Genomic DNA, 23,807 nt, shown 5'->3' with positions numbered 1-23,807 from the left:
AAGAAAACCAAGGCTGGACCTTGTGGCTCATGCCAATAATCCTAACACTGTGTGAGAGGTGGAGGCAGGAGGATCTCTTGAGCTCAGGAGTTAAAGACCAGCTTGAGCAAAAGCAAGGCCCTGTCTCTAAAAACAAAAATAGAAAAAATTAGCTGGGCATTGTAGCACATGCCTATAGTCCCAGCTACTCAGGAGGCTGAGGTGAGAGAATCACTTGAATCCTTGATCACTTGAGGAGTTTGAGATTGTGGTGAATTGTATTGATGCCACCATACTCTAGCCAGGGTAGCAGCAAGACTGTGTCTCAATAATAAATAAATGAAAATAAGCTCTACTTTTCTGATGAAAACACCAAATGGTGGATGACGCCGGTGCAGCGGGAGGGCCTGGAGGCCCCGGGGGCCCTGGAATGGGAGGCTGTGGTGGTTTCCATGGAGGCTTGGGCAGCAGCATCCGTGGCTGGGGTTGCGGCCAGGGTCAGGGCCCAGGGCCGAGGCCGCAGAGCTCGCGGAGGCAAGGCCGAGGACAAAGAGTGGATGCCCGTCACCAAGCTGGGCCGCCTGGTCAAGGACATGAAGATCAAATCCCTGGAGGAGATACATCTTTTCTCTCTGCCCATTAAGGAATCTGAGATCATTGGTTTTTTCTTGGGGGCATCTCTCAAGGATGAAGTTTTGAAGATTATGCCAGTGCAAAAAAAGACCCGCGCTGGTCAGCGGACCAGGTTCAAGGCGTTCGTTGCTATTGGGGACTACAATGGTCACGTTGGTCTGGGTGTTAAGTGTTCCAAGGATGTGGCCACTGCCATCCGAGTTGCCATCATCCTGGCCAAGCTCTCTATCATCCCAGTGCGGAGAGGCTACTGGGGGAATAAGATTGGCAAGCCTCACACTGTTCCTTGCAAGGTGACAGGCCGCTGTGGCTCTGTGCTGGTACGTCTCATCTCTGCTCCTAGAGGAACTGGCATTGTCTCAGCGCCTGTGCCTAAGAAGCTGCTAATGATGGCTGGATTGATGACCACTACACCTCAGCCAGGGGCTGCACTGCCACCCTGGGCAACTTTGCCAAGGCCACTTTTGTTTTTGTTTTTTTTTTTTTGGCATTCAATATTTTATTAAAAGGAAAATAAATCAGAAAAGCTCAAGATATCTCTTGGGGGTCGGGTTGTAGAGTTAGGAAGAATCAGTGATTTTGTTTTCAGCTCCGAAGACTATTGAGATCAACCTTTTAAGAACATCATAAAATGGTAAAGGGCACATGAGGTGGTTTCTTCACCTCTACTACTTTGCTTCATCTTCACTCTCCCTGCCTGCAGTCAGAGCAGGAGGGAGGTAGCTCAAAGACAAACATCGTACTGGAAGTCAGGGGCAGCAAGCTCACAGTGTAACATCTAGCAAATGGCTTGGTGAAGTTTCTTCGTCTGTAATGAAAGAGCATTTATCCTATAACAAAATCTTGTCACAGATGCTCATGTCTCCAAACAAAGTACCTTTAGGTCTGTTTGTCAGGTGGCACAAGGGTGCTGTATCCCTTAATGCTGCCAATGTACTGTTGTTTAACTTCCTGGCTGGCACCTGGACAGAGCCATTACCTCCTTGGTAGGGGTCTTCCTCCTCATATATCCAAGGGCATCCTCCACCAAGGCTGCCACCTCTTTGCAGTCCTTTGGATGCTGTGATTCCACCCACATCCGGAGTTTCCCAGGTAGTGCACCCAGGAACTGCTCTAGCACCAGGACTCCAGCATCTGCTCCTTGGAGTGAACGTCAGGCTCCAGCCACTGGTGACACAGTTCACGAAGGTAGGTGAGGGCTTCTCGGGGACCTACCACATTCCCATAATGAAATTGCTGAAATTTCTGACGAGCAGCCTCAGGATCAGCTGGATGCTTGCCCAGCAGTTATACTGGCTCCTTGAGAATGTCAGGATTCAGGACCCCATCTTCAGCATAGACAGCGCAAATCTGGGCATTCCAGGCACCAGCTACCTCCTGGTTCAGTGTGAGGACCTCAACAACCTCAATGTTCATCAGGGGATTCTCGGCAGGAAGAGGATCCAGCTGAATTTTGATTTGAGGCCCAAGATATTCTGGAAAGGTATCTTGAGGAATTCCTCTCTCCAACGGCCAGAATTCTTCTGCTTCCTCTAACTGAGATACCACATCTGGCTTGGAAAGCTGATATTCCAGGACCAGGTCGTCAGATGCCTGAAGGCCATACTTTTCTCCCTCTCAGTCTGTCTGTCTCGGGAATGGGTGAAGTCCCGGTGCACGCCTCACAGTGGCGCCTGTCGGCCCGCCGCGAAGTCGCCAAGGCCACTTTTGATGCCATTTCCAAGACCTACAGCTATCTCACTCCTGATCTCTGGAAAGAGACAGTGTTCACCAAGTCTCCTTACCAAGAATTCACTGAGAGTCTCTGTGCAGAGGACCCAGGCTCTAGCTGTGGCTACAACATAGGGTTTCTATGCAATAATAAAATGAATTGAGTCTGTTAAAAAAAAAAAAAAAGAAAAGAAAACCATATAACAATAAACTTCTTTTATAGAAATTACAGAATTTCAGAATGTACTAGGCCAAAGCACATCCAAGTTTATCATCGCTGAATATTTCTCTAAGTAAATCTTTTTAATCTAATAATTGCCAGGCACAGTGGCTCGTGCCTATAATTCTAGCACTCTGGACGGCTGAGATGAATGGATTGCTTGAGCTCAGGAGTTCAAGACCAGCTTGAGCAAGAGCAAAACCCCTATCTCTACTAAAAATAGAAAAATTAACTGGCTGTTGTGGGCGCCTGTAGTCCTCGGGAGTCTAAGGCAAGAGATCTTGATCTCTTTTTTTTTTTTTTTTTTTTTATTGAGACACAGTTTCACTATGTTGCCCTCAGTAGAGTGCCTTGGCGTCACAGCTCACAGCAACCTCAAACTCTTGGGCTTAAGTGATTCTCCTGCCTCAGCCTCCCAAATAGGTGGGACTACAGGCGCCCACCACAACGCCCAGCTATTTTTTTGTTGCTTTTGTCGTTGTTTAGCAGGCCTGGGCCAGGTTCAAATCCACTAGCCCTGGTGTATGTGGCTGGCACCCTGACTACTGAGCTACAGAAGCTGAGCCAAGATCTTGATCTCTTGAGCCCAAGAGTTTAAAGTTGCTATGAGCTATGATGCCATGGCACTATACCCAGAGCAACAGAGACTGTCTTGGAAATAAAAATAATAATTATTTAATAATTTATACCTCTAGTACAGTGCTTTGAATTGTAGACCCATAGTAAGTTTTTGTTAATAGGTATTTTTGTAAAAGGAGATTTTGCTAAGTTAGCCTTTTTCTATTCTTCTTTTAGGTTTAAAGTTTTGAAATTGAAATAAGTCTACACATTGAGAACTCATGTCTTTTCTTGTAAGTAAACCAGAGCGAATTAGGGTGAGTGTTCTTCTATTCTTCTGGCTTTACTATTTTTGTGTTCTGAAAAGTAATGTACTTTGGCGTATTATGAGTGGCTTTGTTTGTGTGACGCTCAGAATCATACAGAGGTGAAGGATGTAGGAAGTGCAGCCTCCACTCCTGAGAACAGAGTTTGTAGACAGAAGCTGACAAGACTCAAAATTTGCCACTAGCTTGTCTGGTGTAAAAGAAACAAGAAGATGGTTTATTTTTATGAATATCAGTTGTACAACACTAAATGAGTTGATGGCCCCTTTCAGTGTACAAATGTAACTGTTAATGATCTCCCATGCGTATGTATGTTTTTAAAATCAGTATGAAGTTATAATTACTGGAACACTTTTTTTCTAAGTATAATCATTTGCTTCAGTTGAAGACATTTTGAACATAAAAGATTTTATTACACCTCAAAATTTCATCAGCTAAAATAACCTTATGAACAAATACTAGATTTAGCTTCTTACTAGCTCCCATGATTTCATAAAAAAGAATCTTATTTTGGGCGGCGCCTGTGGCTCAGCAGGTAGGGCGCGGATCCCATATGCCGGAGGTGGCGGGTTCAAACCCAGCCCCGGCCAAAAAAAAAAAAAAAAAAAAAAAAAAAAAAGAATCTTATTTTATTGATAAACAAGTACTTAATTTCTGAATGTAGTAGTAATTATTTTAAAATTTTGTAACTGTGTGAGTGCTATGGGACATTGTGAGTATACCACTCTCTTTAAATGTTACAGCATAAATTACATTTTGTGATACAGTACATACCATTTTTTATATTAAGTTTTTTATTTAGGGTATTTCTTTTTTAATTTAGAAAAAATTATATGAAAGGACAGAAAATGATGCTATAGTTCCAATTCATAATCTGTATTATGCAAATTTATTTCTGAATGTTATTTTAATCTTCCTTTTTCCTATGTTCATGTATGTATGAACAATTTATATTGGAAAGAATAAAATTCATTGTTAATTAAGAGGGAAAAGGGAATGTCTCCCTAGCTTGAACTCTGCCCAGTGGAAAGAATGCCCCCAGGCCAAACTTTAACACCAGTCCTTACGTGAAATATAATCTTGATTCCATTGCTTTTAAATATGAGCTTTTTGTCTGTTTCAAGATAGCCTAATTTAGGTGAAATGAAGCCACTGATCAGTGTGATGGAAATCTAATACTCATTTGAAATAGGCCAGTAAAGTGAACCATAGACTGGTCCTGTTAGTTTGATCCTAGTGAACATGGCAGAAAAATTTTTTTTTTTTTTTGTAGAGACAGAGTCTCACTTTATGGCCCTCGGTAGAGTGCTGTGGCCTCACACAGCTCACAGCAACCTCCAACTCCTGGGCTTAAGCGATTCTCTTGCCTCAGCCTCCCGAGTAGCTGGGACTACAGGCACCCGCCACAACGCCCGGCTATTTTTTGGTTGCAGTTTGGCCGGGGCCGGGTTTGAACCCGTCACCCTCGGTATATGGGACCGGCGCCCCACCTACTGAGCCACAGGCGCCGCCCATTTTTTTTTTTTTTTTGGCCAGGGCTGGGTTTGAACTCGCCACCTCCAGCATATGGGACCAGCGCCCTACTCCTTGAGCCACAGGTGCTGCCCCATGAACATGGCAGAAAATTTTAAGTGATGATATCTTTAGAACCTTTAGTTGATAAAAAGAAAATGCAGCTTTCAGTGTTTCCTTTTACAAACTAATAGAGACTTGTAAAAAACTACTGTTCCATCCCTGTTTTCTGTGTTGGGCATTCCAATGATTGTTTTCAAATTGGCATTAATGATACAAGGTGTCTGTAATAGATAGCTATGGAATGGAAAAGGTAGTTTTTTTTTTTGTGGTTTTTGGCCGGAGCTGGGTTTGAACCCGCCACCTCTGGCATATGGGACCGGCGCCCTACTCCTTGAGCCACAGGCGCCGTCCAGAAAAGGTAGTTTTATATAAAAGACATAACAATCTTCATTATTAAGATCAGTACTATGGGGCGGCACCTGTGGCTCAGTGAGTAGGGCGCCAGCCCCTATACCAAGGGTGGCAGGTTCAAACCCAGCCCCGGCCAAACTGCAACAAAAAAAATAGCCGGGCATTGTGGTGGGCGCCTGTAGTCCCAGCTGCTTGGGAGGCTGAGGCAAGAGAATCACGTAAGCCCAGGAGCTGGAGGTTGCTGTGAGCTGTGTGACACCACAGCACTCTACCGAGGGCAGTAAAGTGAGACTCTATCTCTACAAAAAAAAAAAAAAAAAATCAGTACTATGTATTTTTCATATATCAGATTTAAGAACTATTCATCAAATTAGGCAAAGAAGAGTAGAGAAAGGAATTAATTTATTGTTTTTAATTGACTTCAAGATTCTTTTCAAAAAATTTCCATAGAAATGTATCCTAACTGTACTGCATGATTCTGTTTTTGTAGTTGTGTTTTTGTCTGTCTAAAGGCTAATAGCTAATTTCTTGTGGCTCCGAAGAAATACTAATTCTCTTTGGGGTTTTCCTCTTTAGCGGTGGGTCTCGGAAAAGTTCATTGTTGAGGGCTTAAGAGATTTGGAACTGTTTGGAGGTAAGTACAGTATGGCAATTAGCCATAACTACAGGATAAATATCACTACTTTTTTGTTGACTAAATCAATTTATAGAAATTAGCCCATTCTTAGAGCAACTATAAACTATACTTGTTAGTTTTGATTCCTTTTTGAATTCATTATTTCACAAAGATTTGAGGACTAACTCAACAACTGTCCTTGGCCTGTCTTGATTGTTAGAAAGCCAGTATTTACTTAAAGGCACATATGTTTCTTTAGTCTTTTTGTCTTGAAATACTTTTTTTTTTTTTTTTTTTGAGACAGAGCCTCAAGTTGTCACCCTGGGTAGAGTGTTGTGGCATCACAGCTCACAGCAACTTCCAACTCCTGGGCTGAAGCAATTCTCCTGCCTCAGCCTCCCAAGTAGCTGGGACTATAGGCACCTGCCACAACGCCCGGCTATTTTTTTTTGGTTGCAGATGTCGTCGTTTGGCGGGTCCGGGTTGGATTTGAACCTGCTAGCTTAGGCGTATATGGCTGGCGTCGTAGCCGCTTGAGCCACAGGCGCTGAGCCTGAAATACATATTTTTAAGGGCAAAAAACTAAGTGTCTAAAGTCTCTAGCCTTGAAGAGGCTTGAAGATTTAAAAAATAATACAAATGGCTCAGAGCCTGTAGCTCAAGTGGCTAAGGTGCCAGCCACATACACCAGAGCTCGTGGGTTCAAATCCAGCCCAGGCCTGCCAAACAACGACAACTACATCTGATTTTTTTTTTTTTTTGGCAGTTTTTGGCCAGGGCTGGGTTTGAACCCTGCACCTCCAGCATATGGAGCCAGCGCCCTACCCTGCTGAGCCACAGGTGCTGCCCTAACAACGACAACTACAACCAAAAAATAGTCAGGTGTTGTGGCAGGCGCCTGTAGTCCCAGCTATTTGGGAGGCTGAGGCAAGAGAATCACTTAAGCCCAGGAGTTGGAGGTTGCTGTGAGCTGTGATGCCATAGCACTCTATCCAGGGCAACAGCTTGAGACTCTGTCTCAAAAATAAATAAGTAAATAAATAAAAAATAAGACAAAGGTAGCAATGATATAAAAGTTTTGCATTTTAGTGATCAATTAGTTGACTCATTTCTTTCATGGTGTAGAACTTATGAGACTTAGGAGAATAAAGGAAATAATCCGTCAGGGCTAAAATGTTAACTTCTAATTGTAAAATCTAAATGTTGATTTTTTTTTTTTTTTTTAAAGAGGCAGAGTCTCACTTTATTGCCGTCCGTAGAGTGGTGTGGCATTACAGCTCACAGCAATCTCCAACTCCTGGGCTTAGACGATTCTCTTGCCTCAGCCTCCCAAGTAGCTGGGACTCAGGCGCCTGCCACAATGCCCAGCTAATTTTTGGTGCAGTTTGGCGGGGGCCAGGTTCAAACCTGTCACCCTCCATATATGGGGCTGGTGCCCTACCCACCAAGCCACAGGCGCCACCCCTAAATGTTGATTTTTAGAAGTAAACTTAGAGGTTTAACAGGCCCAAGCATTCCTGTTTGGCCATTTTCAAAGTGACCCTTCTTGGGAACTCTCATAATTTAGGGCAAAAAAAAAAATTCATTAAAAGGAAAATAATATGGTGGGTGGCGCCTGTGGCTCAGAGGAGTAGGGTGCCAACCCCATATACCAGAGGTGGTGAGTTCAAACCCAGCCCTGGCCAAAAACTGCAAAAAAAAAAAAAGAAAGACAATAATAAGGCTGGGCTCCGTGGCTGTACTTGTAATCCTTGAGCTCATGAGTTTGAGACCAGCCTGAGCAAAAGCAAGATCCCATCTCTACTAAAAGTAGATAAACTGAGGCAAGAAGATCGCCTCAAGGTTGCTGTGAGCTATGACGCCATAACATTCTACCCAGGGCAACAGCTTGAGACTCTGTCTCAAAAAACAAACAAACAAACAAAAAAATCCATATTTTGATTTTATTCTCATTTTCTTCCCATTACTAATGGTCATAAAATGGCTTAAAAATAAACATTGTGCCAGGCATGGTGGCGTATGCCTGTAATTCTAGCTATTTGAGAGGATGAGGTGGGAGAATCACATCAGCCCAGGGGTATAAGTTCAGCCTGGACAACATACTGAGACTTATTTCTTAAGAAAAATGAAGTAGGGGCGGCGCCTATGGCTCAGTGAGTAGGGCGCTGGCCCCATATACTGAGGGTGGTGGGTTCAAACCCAGCCCCGTCCAAACTGCAACATAAAATAGCCAGGCATTGTGGCGGGCGCCTGTAGTCCCAGCTATTTGGGAGGCTGAGGCAAGAGAATTACCTAAGCCCAGAAGCTGGAAGTTGCTGTGAGCTGTGTGACGCCTTAGCACTCTACTGAGGGGGATAAAGTGAGACTCTTGTCTCTAAAAAAAAAAAAAAAAGAAAAGAAAAATGAAGTAAACATTTTCTTTGATGGAAATTTGATAGTCTAGTTATAAATATCCTAGTATTTGGGAATTGAATTAGTGGGTTTTGTTTTCAGTATCTTGAACATAGGATCTCTGTGTTTCTCTCTCTTTTTTTTTAATTTGAGACAGAATTTCAAGCTTTTGCCCTGGGTAGAGTGCTGTGGCATCACAGCTCACAGCAACCTCAAACTCTTGAGCTTAAGTGATTCTCTTGCCTCAGCCTCCCAAGTAGCTAGGACCACAGGCACCCGCCACAATGCCCAGCTGTTTCTTGGTTGCAGCCGTCATTGTTGTTTGGCAGACCCAGGCTGGATTCGAACCTGCCAGCTCAGGTGTATGTGGCTGGCGCCTTAGCTGCTTGAGCCATAGGCACCCAGCCTGTCTTTTTTTTTTTTTTAATTTATTTTTTTTTCAGTTGTCTTTTTTGCTTTGTTCATTTTTACTAGGTATAGCAGAGTGCCAAAATGCCTTTGCTTTGTTTGCATTCAGAATAGAATATATTTCATTTTGGAGAAGTGGATTGGGTAATGGCCCCTCATATGTGTTGCTATATTAAAAACTTTTTTGCCTCTTAAAAAAAAATCTGGTTTTAGCCCCTATAGTCACTGTAAAATTGCTAACCACTTTTGTAACTTTATAAGTTTTTTGTTCACAAAGTTTAAGACTCTGAAATCAGCCCATTCAAAATAACATGTGTGCTGATTAAAAGTGTTTTTAGGACCAGAATTGTAGTAGTTGAGTTATACCCAGTAAGAATACCTATAGAGCAGTAGCCTTGCCAAGTTTTAAAGAGCCATAGCTCCATGTTTAAAACCCTGTATCTTTCCAGCGCTTTTACTGTGGATCTGTGTGTGTGTGTGTTTATATGTAGCTTTGCAGACACTTTTGCTATAATGACTCTTAAGTGGTTTCTATTAATAAATATAGCCCTACTTGCAATAATTACTGTTCTGAATGTGGGTGTGTCTTCTGCTAAAAAAAACAAAAATGCCAACAATCAATTTCTCTGCTCCAGAACAGCCTCCGGGTGACACTCGGAGAAAAGTAAGTGACTTCCTGGCTCTAGCATTATGGCTGTTGCATGGAGATGACTTCTTGTGGAAGTTTGTGTTTTGTTGGCTTATCATTTTATGTTTCTGCTAATCTGTCATTGAGTTTTATTTGTAGTATAATTCATTTGCTCGTGGAGATTCAGGTTTCACCCAGGAAAGATTTGGATGTGTAGCCGGGCGTTGTGGCGGGCGCCTGTAGTCCCAGCTGCTCGGGAGGCTGAGGCAAGAGAATCGCGTAAGCCCAAGAGTTAGAGGTTGCTGTGAGCCGTGTGACGCCATGGCACTCTACCCGAGGGCGGTACAGTGAGACTCTGTCTCTACAAAAAAAAAAAAAAAAGACTTGGATGTGTAATTTGAAAACTAAAGAAAGGTCTCAGGCACGTTTTTGTCTTTTCTGGAGATCAAGGTCTTCTCCCCTTCCCAACCCTACCAATCACCTACTATCACCTCCCCCCCCAAAAGTACCTGAAACAATGTGAAATGTGGTTATCTCTTAGTGCATGGTGATATTAAATTTTTTATCATTAAGTCTATTAATAATAGATTTCAGTCCACAGAGGTAGTACAGATAATTAGATAATAAAGCTAGACCTCAAATCCTACCTTAAAAATAAAAACAAAATTAAAAAATACAAAACATGGCTTGGTGCCCGTATCTCAGTGATAAGGGCACCAGCCACATACACCAAGGCTAGCAGGTTTGAACCGGGCCCAGGCCTACTAAACAACGACAACTGCAACAAAAAAATAACCAGTGTTGTGGCGGGTGCCTGTTGTCCCAGCTACTTGGCAGGCTGAGGCAAGAGAATCGCTTAAGCCCAAGAGTTTGAGGTTGCTGTGAGCTGTGACGCTACTGCATTCTACCGAGGGACGACATAATAAAATTCTGTCTCAAAGAAATTAATTAATTAATTAATTAAAAATAAATTAAAAAAAATTAAAAAGTACAAAACAGAACATTTACTTTCTTCATTGGTGAAAGCTGAGAGATTCTCTTCTAATTTATTTTACCTAAATAGCACCAGATGTACACAATATGCCAAGGTATTTTGTAAAATATTGCCATTGTCTTCTAAAGAGAGAGGATAAGATCCCCTCTCCATGGAGACTTATAATTCTGTTCAGATTACAAACATTTGTTATCTTTGCAGGCAGCCCCAAGGCTGAGTAAAGGATGATGATGTTGACTAGGCATTTTTCTTTGAGTAAAGCTTTGATTGCGCTTATGTAGTCTGCTAATCAGGAGCACCCTTCTATCAGATTCAAATATTTTCCAATGAGGAGACCAAAAAAGTATTCCATAGGATCAGTCAGGTATTTTTCCAGAATACAATGCCAATTATATTTAATTTTTTAATTTTCACAGTTGTTTATATCATATCAAAAGTTATCCTGTGTGAAACCTGTGGGAAATTGAATATTTTGGGTTGCATTTCATAAGTATTGTTGTAAACAAAGTTATTTTATGGTCATTTCTGGATATCAGTAGCTTAAGTATTTTTTGAATGCATCAAGATGAATAAAATGCTTTCCATGGTGGGGAAAACTGAGAAGACTTTGATAGAATTAATTTCTATCAAAGCAGTATGAGATTATAGTAACTAAACTATGTTATGTTTAAAGAGAATAGGCTAAATATTTTTCTTTTTATCTGTACTTAGATCTTTTCCAAATCTGAAACAATATAATGAACTATCTTCCTTTCTTGTGGCAGTGTCAGACCAGATCTCTTCCTTTCAAAATGTTGCCTTTGTTTCCTGTTTATTTGTTTTCCTAAATAAAGTCCGGTCTTGCGCTGAGTTAGACCTGTAGAAGATCCCCAAAATAGAAAGCTTCCATTTTAGGATCATTTCCAGTGAGTTAGGGACAGAGTAGTTGCTATCATTGGACTAGTTCATTTCATGAAATTCCAGATTGTCCATAAACTCATATTCCCAATTACCTAAAGAATTTTATTCTCTAAAACTAACACTTTCAAGTTAGTTTTAGTAGTTTTCTGTACTACTAGATAATAGACGTGTTTGTCATGTTACTAAGAACATCAGTAGTTTAATGAATCACTCCCTACCTAGGCTCAACAAGAATACGTCTTAGTGTTTGCCCTGGTAGACAATATGTCTTATGTGCCTCCTGACAAGAGGGACATAGGTAATTTTTTAAAAAGTATCTATCTGTAATTTTTCTAAAGGGATTTATTTAAAGTACAAATCATAAATATTTTAATCTCAGGACTCAGCTGTCCTTCATAGTGTCATTTTCAAATTATAGCTATTTTAAGTATTTTGCTTAGAAGTCAAAGGAGAAAAGACCTTCGGATACAAAGTAGTTTCTTCTCAGCAAGGCCATATTGTTACCTTCTAAAAAATGCAGTACTTTCTCACAAGCAGGTGTCAGACTCTGATCTGCAGAGTGCCCCTAGTAGAGGGGAATCTAGAGAATGTGTTGTGTGAATCTGGCATTTCCAGCATAGGTCATTATGTTGAGCCTGTTTACCCTGTTCTCTTCTTCAGCCCATGGGAATGAAAAGGTCATGGGCAGAAAACCCACTCAGTTCAAACTTTGCTTAGATGATATTTATTTTTTTAATGTTTGCCAGCATCATTCTGGGCATTGGGGAATACATCAGTGAACATGACAGACAAGAAGAAAATAAAGGAAGGTAATGCAATAAAGTGTCTGCAGTCTACTCTACTTGGGCTGGGCAGTCTTCTCTGAGGAAATGACATTTCAACTAAGACCTCAGTGATAAGGAAGAGGTAGTGATGAGAAAATAATGGGGGCAGGAGAAGGAAGGAGGGGTCCAAACAAAGGGACAGTTAGTGCAGGTTTCCTAAGACTAGAGCATGCTGGTTTGTGTGGTGGGGAGGGATATGGGATGAGATCAGAGAGACAGAGTAGGTAGTTTGGGTCTAAAATCAGCCCTCAGAGTTTTCTGCTAACTGATGACATTGATTTTATTGAGGAATAGATTAATATTTGAGAAAACAGAATCTGCAGAGCCAGGATAAGTGCAAAGAGTTAGGGGAGCAAAGTTGAGAAGAGGGCTACTTCAAGACTAAATTAGCATTGTAAATTTTAATTTTTTTTAGAGACAGAGTCTCACTTTATCGCCCTTGTGGTGTCACAGCTCACAGCAACCTCCAACTCCTGGGCTTAGGTGATTCTCTTGCCTCAGCCTGCCAAGTAGCTGGGACTACAGGCGCCTGCCACAACGCCCGGCTATTTTTTTGTTGCAGTTTGGCCAGGGCTGGGTTCAAACCCGCCACCCTTGGTATATGGGGCCGGTGCCCTATGCACGGAGCCACAGGCGCCACCCAGCATTGTAAATTTTAAATAGATAAGAGTAACCATTTCAGAGCTCTTGGCTTAGACTTTTTGCTCAAATTGCTGCTCCATTTTTTTTTTTTTCTCTTTTTATTTTTTTAAGACAGTCTCACTTTGTCGTCCTTGGTAGAGTCCCATGGCATCATAGCTCATAGCAACCTCAGACTCTTGGGCACAAGTGATTCTTTTGCCCCAGTCTCCCAAGTAGCTGAGACTATAGGCACCTGCCACAATGCCTGGCTGTTTTTAGAGACGGGGTGGGGTCTTGCTCTGGCTCAGGCTGGTCTCGAACTCGTGAGCTCAGGCAATCCACCCACTTGGCCTCCCAGAGTGCTAGGATTACAGGCATGAGCCACCACACCCAGCCTTTCTCTTTTTTATGTATCTCTCCCACCTGTATGAAGTAACTGGCATTTAGTAACCAGTTTCTTAAGGTTGTTCTGAAGATAAGGTAGTTTTAGAAAGCTACAGTGGCAATGAAATGATCCTACAGTGCCACCTAACCCATGGTAAGTGGTGAGGAAGGCAGTATCTCACTTGTTTTCTTTCCTCATGAAACACTGTCAACTGTGAAACTTGATGCAGTGGAAACATCAGCCAGCAGAGTGGTATGTTAACTTCACTGGCTTGAGCCTGGGCCCTGAAATCTGTGCCATGTGTTCATGTTTTGATTTTGATCAAGTTGTTTAATCTCCTTGACCCTCACTTTTGTTACTGAAGAAATGGAGGGCCAAGGTGTTGGGACCCACGTCTATATTTCTGGCACTCTGAGAGGCCAAGGTGGGAAGATTGCCTGAACCCAGGAGTTTGAGGTTGCTATGAACTAGGCTGTCACCATGGCACTCTGTTGGGAGCAACAGAGTAAGACTGTGTCTCCACAAAAAAAAAAAAAAAAGGAAAGAAAGAAAAAATCCTAGCACTCTGGGAGGTCAAGACAGGAAGATTGCTCGCTTGAGCTCAGGAGTTTGAGACCAGCCTGTGTGAGAGTGAAACCCCGTCTCTACTAAAACTAGAAAAATTAGCTGGGCATTGTGGCACGTACCTATAGCCCCAGCTACTTGGGAGGCTGAGGGAGGAGGATTGCTTGGATCAGGAGTTTAAGGTTGCAGTGAGCTGGGCTAATGCCATAGCACTCTAGCCTGGTCACAGAGTGAGACTGTCTAAAAACAAAACAAAAATACCAGAGACCATGTTTGCCCCATCTATTCCACTGAGCTGTGAAGATTGTACACAGTGGAAAAGTGCTCTGGAAAGCATATTATGGTTAAATAACAGGTGGAGTACACCGGCATCTTAATGGTTTCCTCTGCAGAGCCACTTCCCTGGTAGTTGTTCAGGTACTACCTTGTCAGAACATTCGCAGCTCACGCTCTATGGCTAGTGCTGAGGCAAGAGCCTTCATATGTTCACAAAGATCTTTCTCTGACTAGAAGTCAGGCTTATGAATGCAGCATATGAAATATGAGCTGGCCTAAGGCTTCTCCATTTCAGTTAAACACACTTCTGAAGAAAGAAGGTCTTAAAAATATATATAGTCCTGGGTGGTGCCTGTGGCTCAAGGAGTAGGGCGCTGGTCCCATATGCCGGAGGTGGCGGGTTCAAACCCAGCCCCGGCCAAAAACCACAAAAAAAAAAAAAAAAAAAAAAATATATATATATATATATATAGTCCTTAAATCATATAAAGAAATCATTTAAAGAAAGAAACTAAGCCCAGTAAGCTGAAAGAAGAGCTGTTGGTTTGTCGTGCGTTTGGCTTTCACCACTCAGACATTGCTGGATATCTTCAGGACTGACAGCCAGAGTGTGACACCCTAAATGGCCGGGCTCCAGCTTCATGCACAGCCTGAGTGGGCAGGAAGGAGGGAACAGGCTGCTTCTGCAGCCTGGAGATGCCTGAGACTCGACTGACATCCAGGTTTCAGATCAGACATCAGTTGTTCTCTTACTTCACTCTTGGTTTGCTAAGCAGGGGTCTACTCCTCACCACATTTCCCCTAGAGCAAGATTTAGTGTTTTACCCTTTGGGATCTCGTAGTCAGGACCTTAAAAATGAGAGCCTAATACAGCAAGAAATTCAGGAGAACCTCTACCTCTTCATCCATCTCTCTCTCTCTCTCTGTATTCTTTGTTTTATTTTGTTTTCTTGAGCCAGGGTCTTGCTTTGTCTCCTGGGCTAGAGTGCAGTGACATCATCATAGCTCACTGCGGCCTCAAACTCCTGGGCTCACGTCATCTTCCTGCCACAGCCTCCCCAGTTGCTGAAACTGTAGGCATGCACTACCACAGCTGGCTAATTTTTCCTTCTCTTTTCTGAGCATGCCATTCTTTCTCTGGACATATTTATCCCCAAGTAAGAAATTGATAGTTTTCTGTACATGAGCCAGTTTGTTAGAAAGGACAAGCAGGTTAACAGTTGACTTAACAGGTCCTTGTTCCCCTTTTTTAGACAGTCCTAATACTTGCTTTGATATCAGTGCTGACTACTACCTTGAACATGTGATATTGTATTTTGTATGTGTTTGGATGCCAGTCTCTCATTTATCTGAATTACCACCTCTAACCCAGTCCTATCTCACCCCCAGCTTTCTGTATTAACCTATTTTTCTTTTTCTTTAGACCAATGAGGCGAGCTCAGAGTCGATAGCATCCTTCTCTAAACAAGAGATCATGAGTAGCTTTCTGCCAGAGGGAGGGTGTTATGAGCTGCTCACCATTATAGGTAATGTCCATGGATTGTCAGTACTCTCTTTCCAGGGACAGCTATAGCTTTATCAGCATCCCCAGATGAATGTGCACCAGAGGCCAGCAATTAGGAGGATACATGGTGACAGAACTGGCTTTTGTGGGTGTTGTTTGGTTTTCTTCTGCCAAGTATGGAAAGAGATCAAGTTTCCGGGAGAGACGCTCTTTTGCCATTTTTTCTTTGTGCCTGTTTACTTCTGGTGTCCTGAGTCATAGTTGGAATGGTTGGCTGAGAAGGAACTGAGAAGAGAAAAATCAAGAAATGTCAGCTATGAAAGTGACAGTAATGAGATTTTTAACTTGAGTTTTTCTTTGAAAGCAAGTCCTTTTTCTTTAAGGAAAATAATAACTTTTGTTGCTCTTGTCCTTGCTTGTGGTATTCCTCTTTCCTTTTAGGCAAAGGATTTGAGGATCTGATGACAGTGAATCTAGCAAGGTACAAACCAACGGGGGAGTACGTGACAGTACGAAGGATTAACCTAGAAGCTTGTTCCAACGAGATGGTGACATTCTTGCAGGTAATAAAACATGAGTGTGACACTTGGAGGGAGGGTGAGTAAGTCACCTCTCACATCAATCCTCTGAGAGTACCTGTTAGGAAAGGAAGGTAAACCAAATGTTGTCATTCTTTCAAAGGAAAATTTGGGGCATTCAATACTAAGGATTGAGCTGAAATGCAGTCAGATCCCTTTTTTTGTTGTTATTTGGTTGTTTTTTGGGACAGAATCTGACTCTTTTGCCTAGGCTGGAGTGCCATGACATTAGTTGCTGACATTAGCTCTCAGCAACCTTGAACTCCTGGGTTCAAGCCATCCTCCTACCTCAGCCTCTTGAGTAGCTGGGACTATAGCTACTAATGGAACTAATGCCTGGCCACTTTTTCTGTTTTTTAGTAGAGATGGAGTCTCACTCTTGCTCAGGCTGGTCTCAAACTCCTGAGTGCAAGGGATCCACTGGCCTTCACCTCCCAGAGTGCTAGGATTACAGGTGTGAGCTACCACACCTGGCTGAAAAATATTTTCTAATTTTTAGTGATTATTATTTTCATTTAGTACTTTTACAATAGAAAAATAGTTCTTGTTTTCTTACCTTTTTTTTTTTTTCTTTTTGTGACAGAATCTCAAGCTGTTGCCCTGGATAGAGTGCCATGGCGTCCCAGCTCATAGCAACCTCAAACTCTTGGGCATAAGTGATTTTCTTGCCTCTACCTCCCAAGTAGCTGAGACTACAGGCACCCCCAACAATACCCAGCTATTTTTTGGTTGTAGTTGTCATTGTTGTTTGGCAGGCCTGGGCTGGATTCAAACCCGCCAGCTCCAGTGTATGTGGCTGGTGCCCTAGCCGCTTGAGCTATGGTTCTGAGCCTTGTTTTCTTATCTTAAAGAGGAGTTCTGTATGCTGTGCTTGAAATTGAGCTAATCTCATAACTTCAGAAGTCTTTAGTCAGTACTTTGATTCAGCATCTCTAAGTGGGCAGACTGGGACCTTCTGCTGTGTTGTCAGCAGTTTCCCTGTTTGGTGGGGGATTGTTTCTTGAGGTACATTAGGATTGGTTTGTGGGGCCACGCTGAGGCAGAAGCCAGCAAAGCAGTATCTGAAGGTACATACTTAGGGTGGTCCTAGGACCCTAAGAAGAGCATCCAGCAAGTACTATCATGTTCTTCATGTTGCCACCTTCACATTGAGTGTCATTTTTCAGTGCCCCTTGGTTCTGACTTAGCTTTGTCATTACTTTCAGGGAGAGCTTCATGTCTCTAAACTCTTCAACCATCCCAATATTGTGCCATATCAAGCCACCTTTATTGCAGACAATGAGCTGTGGGTTGTCACATCATTCATGGCATATGGTGAGTGGGAAAGGTGCTAAGGACTTTTTTGTCAAATTGCCTATGTGCTGTTTTCCTAGGACTGTTACCTTTTGCTACCTTCCTATAATTCCCTTCTTCAGGTTCTGCAAAGGATCTCATCTGTACACATTTCATGGATGGCATGAATGAACTGGCGATTGCCTACATCCTGCAGGGGGTGTTGAAGGCCCTCGACTATATCCACCACATGGGATATGTACACAGGTACATTCTTAGGCAACTTCACCCTTTACTAGAGTGGGAATCTGTGAGCCTTCAGGCAAATAGATGAAGTTTGACTAACATTAGTAAAGCCAGAGTTTAAAATTAAGGATCTTCACATGAGCCTAGGACATGACTTGGTACAGTCAGTTAGCCTGGTAGTGCTAAAGCTATTGACTTTCTCTTTACTGAGAAGGTTGGTCCTGAGTATTGTGTGAAAGGAACTTCTAAAGTAGACCAACATCCCCCACCTGGTGCCTCCTTCCTTGTGCCCAGTGTTGGTCCTGTGCTGAGAGACCAGAGCAAAGACAGATTGCTTAGTAGGTGCTATCAGGAAAATTGGTACATAGTTAGCAAGATAATGAGATTAGAGCACTACCTAACTCTACATACGAAGGAGGACTCTAGATGGAAGGAAGGCTTAGATGTAAAATGTAAAACTAAAGATTTTAATAGAAGGAAATGTAAGGAAATACTTTACATTTTATTTTATTTTATCATTTTAATAAAATAGAAACAACCTCAGCATGTGACCTGAAATCTGTGACCTTTACATTTTATTTTATTATTTTAATAAAATCATCACAACCTCAGCATGTGACCTGAAGCACAGAATGTCTCAACATTTTAAAAGCACAAAACATAAGGCAAAAAATCAATGATTTCATTATATCAAGGTTAAAGATTTTTATCCAGTAAAGTACACCATGAACAAAGTTAAGAAACAGGTGACAGAATGGAAGATGTTAGTTAGTTTTGTCTAAAACACAGAGGAGATTAGTAAATCTTGCAAATCAACAAGGAAAGGTTAGCAAAGCAATAGAAAAATGGGCAAAAGATAGGAAGTTTACAAAAAAAGAAACCCCAAGACTAACAGTTTTAAGAACAGACACTCAAACCCACCAGTCAGAGAAAAGCAAATGAAAATGAGATATCACTTTATACATCATACTAGCAGTGGTCAGGAGGCTGGGTGAGGCCCAGTGTGGTAAGGATGTGAAAAGATAGTGAAAGATGGCCTGATATAGCCAGTCAGGGTCATGGTACCTTCGATCCTGCCTCTGGATATACACCTCAAAGAAACCCTCATGCAGGGCAGCGCCTGTGGCTCAAGGAGTAGGGTGCCGGTCCCATATGCTGGAGGTGGTGGGTTCAAACCTAGCCCCGGCCAAAAACCAAAAAAATAAAAAATAAAAATAAAAAAAAAAAGAAACCCTCATGTAGGCCAATCAGAGGACATGTATGTAGATGTCACTATTCATATTTGCGCTGGTTAGAGGTGTAGTGTGAGAGTCCCTCCATGGAAGAATTGAGGAGTGAAAACCTTAGATCCCATCCCAGGGTTGGTGGCAGCAGGAAGCAAAGATTAGATGTTCACAGAGAGCAGCACAGATGGATTTTGAAACCATTGCACTGAGAGAAAAAGGAAAAATTAGATGGATACAACAAGATCATTAGGTACCTTTAAAATAATATGCATACAGGCTGAGTGCAGTGGCTCATGCATGTATTCCTAGGACCCTGGGAGGCCGAGGTAGGTGGATTGCTTGAGCTCACTGGTTCTAGACCAGCCTGAGCAAAACTGAGACTCCTTGTCTACTAAAAATAGAAAAAACTGGGGCAAGAGGATCACTTGAACCCAAGAGTTAGAGGTTGCTGTGAGCTATGATGCCATGGCACTCTACCCAGGGGGAAAGCTTGAGGTTCTATCTCAAAAAAAATAAATAAAGTAAAATAAATGCATACAAAACAGTGGTATACTTTAGAAGAGTGGGTCTCAACCTGTGGGCCACGACCCCTTTGTAACAATGAAAATACCTCCCGGCTTTAGGAAGGTTAAGAACCACTACTTTAGAAGAATGCCTATAAGTAAAAGAATAGATTAAAAGCACTTAGTGGGAGGTGGGGGGAAGAGCTTGTCTATGAGCATAACAGAGAACTTAACAGGATTTAGAAACATTTTTAAATTTGGTGATATGTAAATGGAGTCATGCTATTTTCTTTTTGTGTGAGTAGGTTTGAAATTTTTCTTAAAAATGTGTTTATGGACAAAAATAAAATAAAATAAAAATAAAGTGTTTATGGACATATAAACTATGTACCCAGGGGAGAGCCCTGACCATATCTAGTATGTTTAGACCAAAGGTTTAAGTGTGAGGAGCTCCTGTTGCCCATGACATCTTCCCCTTTTCCCCCCCCAGGAGTGTCAAAGCCAGCCACATTCTCGTCTCCGGGGATGGGAAGGTCTACCTGTCTGGTTTACGCAGCAACCTCAGCATGATCAGCCATGGGCAGCGGCAGCGTGTGGTCCACGATTTTCCCAAGTACAGTATCAAGGTTCTGCCTTGGCTCAGCCCGGAAGTCCTCCAGCAGGTCTGTGCACTGGGTCCTGAGGAGCTTCATCCTCCACCAACTTCCCAAGGAAGCCTTGAGGAATTTCCTAGGGTGGGGGGTACTGCCTACTTCTGAGTGTAGTGAGGGATTCCCTGAGGGAGTCCTCTCGTAATACAGATGTGCTTTCCCCTCCGTGGGTCTGAAATAGTACCTGACACTAGTTCTGCTCCCTTCAGTGATCTTCTCCCACTGGGAGAATAGTGGGAATAGTGAGCATTTTGGAAATCCTTGGTGCTCTCTAGATCCCTACACTGAGTGGGAGCATGGGGCTGGTGCTTCTTCCTGCTCATCACACAGCATTGCCAAACTTTTGCTCCTCGTAACAGTTAATCCTCAGTAGTACAGGCAAGGAGAGTCATAGGCAGTTGCCCTGACTTGGGAACAGGCATTCTTTTCCTCTCCTCAGCTCTACCCTTCTAAGAATCAGGACCAAGGCTACTAATGAAGTCATCTGTGTCCTTTTTGTCCCTGACTTAGAATCTTCAGGGTTACGATGCCAAGTCTGATATCTACAGTGTGGGAATCACAGCCTGTGAACTGGCCAATGGCCATGTCCCTTTTAAGGATATGCCTGCTACCCAGGTGAGTTTACACCCCAATGTTTCCTTCCTGCCTGCCTTCCACAAATGTCTATTGATTATCTGTTATCCTCAGGATGCTGACCAGGGATATCGAGATGAAAGATACAGTCCTTTCTTTTTTTTGAGACAGAGTGTCACTATGTCACCCTTGGTAGAGTGCCATGGCATCACAGCTCACAGCAACCTCCAACTCTTGAGCTTAAACAATTCTTTTGCCTCAGCCGCCCAAGTAGCTGGGACTACAGGTGTCTGACACAACACCTGGCTATTTTGTTGTTGTTGTTGTAGTTATCATTGTTGTCTAGCAGGCCTGGGCCAGGTTTGAACCTGCCAGCCCCGGTGTATGTGCCCAGTGCCCTAACCACTGAGCTACAGGCACTGTGAGCCCACAGTCCTTTCAAGAAGCTCCACGGGGGCTGGGTATGGTGGCTCACACCTATAATCCGGGACGCTGAGCCCAGTGGATCCCCTGAGCTCAGGATTTCGAGACCATCCTGAGCAAGAGCAAGTGTCCATCTCTAAAAAGATATAGCTGGGCATTGTGATGGGCACCTGTAGTCCCAGCTACATAGGAGGCTGAGGCAAGAGGATCACTTGTACCTAAGAGTTTGAGGTTGCTGTGAGCTATAATGCCATGGTACTCTTCCAAGGGTGACAGAGTGACACCCTGTCTGAAAAAACAAAAAAGCTCCACAGGGTTGAGGGTTGTGGAACTCTGTTTTCTGTCCATATGGTAAATGCTGTAATGAAGGCATTCAGCTGGGGGAGGGGAGCCTAGCAGCAGGAGTACAAATTGAGGCCCACATACCACATGTAGTTGAAATACTATCAATCACGCCAGCCAGTTTTTATAAACTTATAAAATATGTTCTATCTTCCTACCTTGATAAATATAGCCAGTCAGTTTCTAATTTAGAATTCCCTCACTTCTCAGAGTCCATGCCACCACATTCTGGCCAACAGAACAGAACCTCCATTCTGCAAGTTCAACTCCTATTCATGCCCCCTACAGCTTCCTGTTGCTTGGCCTGTCCTACCCCTGGGCATATTGCTTCATTCGGCCTGCTGCAGTGACAACCCAGAATGCAATACAGCAGGCCCTAAAATACAAACCTCTTTCCATCCACCTGGGCATGGCAGACAGGCTGGGCTTCAAGGAAGCCAACCAAGTTGCTGCTTCCACCCCAGGGCAAAGGCTCTACAGCACAAACAATTTGATGCCTTATAAGGTGGGAGAGGAAGCTGTGAGTGCTTCCTCCCAGCCATGTGAAAGGGGAGACTTCTGTGCAATCCCTTTGCTCCTCCTTTTCATGTTGGCCTACCTAGGGTGTAGAGGCAAGACCAGTGGTCAGCATTCCTATGGAAAAGTCAGACTTACTCCATTTTCATCTTTCCTTTAGCCCCAAAAGATCACTTTTGTATATTGGGGAAAATATATTTTTGATGAGACCCTAAAGACCTTTTAAGGGCCCCCTTCTAGCCCAGGCCCGGCTCTGTCCTCCCCAGATGCTGCTGGAAAAACTGAATGGCACAGTGCCCTGCCTACTGGATACTAGCACCATCCCCGCTGAGGAGCTGACCATGAGCCGCTCACGCTCAGCAGCCAACCCTGGCCTGAGTGAGAACCTGACCACCAGCAACCCCCGGCCCTCCAATGGTGACTCACCTTCCCACCCTTACCACCGAACCTTCTCCCCCCATTTCCACCATTTTGTGGAGCAGTGCCTTCAGCGCAACCCTGATGCAAGGTATCCCTGCTGGCCTGGGGCTGAACTTTGGGGAGCACAGGGGGAGCACTGGAGTTAGGGCCAGGATTGGAAGGATACACCTTTCAAAGTTTCTGGAGCACCATAGCCAGTGGGACAGCACCTGGTGTGCTAAGAAGCCAGCCTGAGGGGCTCTGGCTATTCTTCCGTGATGAGCTGAGGGAAGAAGTAGAGGGACCTTGAGGATAAGGAATAAGCAAGCAGGACTTGGGACTCTGGGGCACAGTGGTGATGTTATTCTCTCTTCCCCCTTCTCTCCAGGCCAAGTGCCAGCACTCTCTTGAATCACTCTTTCTTCAAGCAGGTATAGTTGCACGTTCCCTTGGTTGCTTTTTCTTGCCTTTAGTTCTAATTGCCCACAATCCCTTTAGCTTGGGGCTCTTTAAGTATTCTTCCCTCTTTCCTTTGAATTGGAGAAATACCATGTTTCTGAAGCGCCTCAAAGGCACTGCTCCTTCCTCTTATGGAGTCATTGGCTCCCATAGTCCATCTGTCACTGGGCCATGGTTCCTTGCCCCATGGTGACCTGGGACCCAGAACAACAGGATCCATTACCAAACTCTCTCTCCCATCTCAGATCAAGCGACGTGCCTCAGAGGCTTTGCCTGAATTACTTCGTCCTGTCACCCCCATCACCAACTTTGAGGGCAGCCAGTCTCAGGATCACAGTGGAATCTTTGGCCTGGTTACAAATCTGGAAGAGCTGGAGGTGGATGACTGGGAGTTCTGAGCCTCTGCAGACTGTGCACATTCTCCAGCCTGGGACATGGGGCCTCCAGGAGGCCCTTTCTGAGGGCTGGTCACATTCCCACCCTCCTGGGTGCAGATTGGGTAGAAAGAACATTCTGCCAGGAAAGTTGGTTGCTGACTGATAGCGAAAGAAATTCCTAGGGAGACTTTTCTTCACTGGTCTAAGGCTTTTGACACACGAAGGAATTCCAACAACCAGGAACCAGGTGGGGTCCAAAAGCTGATAGTCCTGCAAGGTTGAGCTCAGGTGAGCTTCTAAGAAGGGAGAAGTGCTGCTCTGGCCCTGAAGTCCAAGCCTAGGGTTTGACTCATTGACTCAGAGAACCATTAGCTCCTCTTCCCAATGCTTGCTTTCCTTCCAGGCTAATTCCATTCTTTTCCTATGTTTGTAGATCCTACAGGTCCACAAGGAGCAAGTAATAAGTGACCTTCCTCCCTTCCTCTCAGACCCCTCCCTAATAATTGAAGGGAAGAGTATTTCTGCCCCTTTAAGTATAGGTTAAGGCTGGGGCAGTCCACCCTTACCGTTCTTCTCACTTGGGCCCTGACACCTAAAACCTTCCCAGGGTTCATCTGTGTAGTTCATTCTTTCCCACCAAGAATCCATCTTAATGCCTCCTGTCAGTGGCCTGGGCACTTTCCCAAGGGCCATGTCATCTTGTCTAGCCTGAGGACTTAAGTCCTTATGCTGTTAGTTTCATTGTCAGAACAAATTAAAGTTTTTAGAGAATCTATTGGA

At 43.5% G+C, this 23,807-nt stretch overlaps 1 protein-coding gene and 1 pseudogene across 7 annotated transcripts in view; both read left to right on the top strand.

Moving 5' to 3' along the window:
• Positions 1–23,807, top strand: part of STRADA (STE20 related adaptor alpha) — a 33,972-nt gene extending 10,165 nt beyond the window's left edge. The window contains exons 2-13 of one of the 6 annotated variants that reach the window (XM_053567888.1): positions 3,338–3,417; positions 5,929–5,986; positions 9,403–9,431; positions 15,383–15,485; positions 15,905–16,026; positions 17,247–17,355; positions 17,457–17,580; positions 19,779–19,950; positions 20,449–20,553; positions 22,059–22,300; positions 22,580–22,622; positions 22,896–23,807. In XM_053567888.1, the coding sequence (XP_053423863.1) occupies positions 3,382–3,417; positions 5,929–5,986; positions 9,403–9,431; positions 15,383–15,485; positions 15,905–16,026; positions 17,247–17,355; positions 17,457–17,580; positions 19,779–19,950; positions 20,449–20,553; positions 22,059–22,300; positions 22,580–22,622; positions 22,896–23,048 (1,296 nt within the window). In that variant the 5' untranslated portion in view covers positions 3,338–3,381 and the 3' untranslated portion in view covers positions 23,049–23,807. Of the gene's footprint in view, positions 1–3,337; positions 3,418–5,928; positions 5,987–9,402; positions 9,432–15,382; positions 15,486–15,904; positions 16,027–17,246; positions 17,356–17,456; positions 17,581–19,778; positions 19,951–20,448; positions 20,554–22,058; positions 22,301–22,579; positions 22,623–22,895 lie in introns of those variants that run through there. The other 5 variants (XM_053567889.1, XM_053567893.1, XM_053567892.1 and 2 more) reach the window with 5 other exon arrangements.
• LOC128569636 (40S ribosomal protein S2-like) lies at positions 356–2,472 on the top strand (annotated as a pseudogene). The gene is made up of 2 exons (XR_008375430.1): positions 356–1,069; positions 2,313–2,472. The product of XR_008375430.1 is annotated as a 40S ribosomal protein S2-like (transcript).

This window comes from Nycticebus coucang, chromosome 18, assembly GCF_027406575.1.
Source record: "Nycticebus coucang isolate mNycCou1 chromosome 18, mNycCou1.pri, whole genome shotgun sequence".
In the NCBI taxonomy this organism is placed as follows: domain Eukaryota; kingdom Metazoa; phylum Chordata; class Mammalia; order Primates; family Lorisidae; genus Nycticebus; species Nycticebus coucang.
This window is presented reverse-complemented; position numbering and strand designations above follow the sequence as displayed.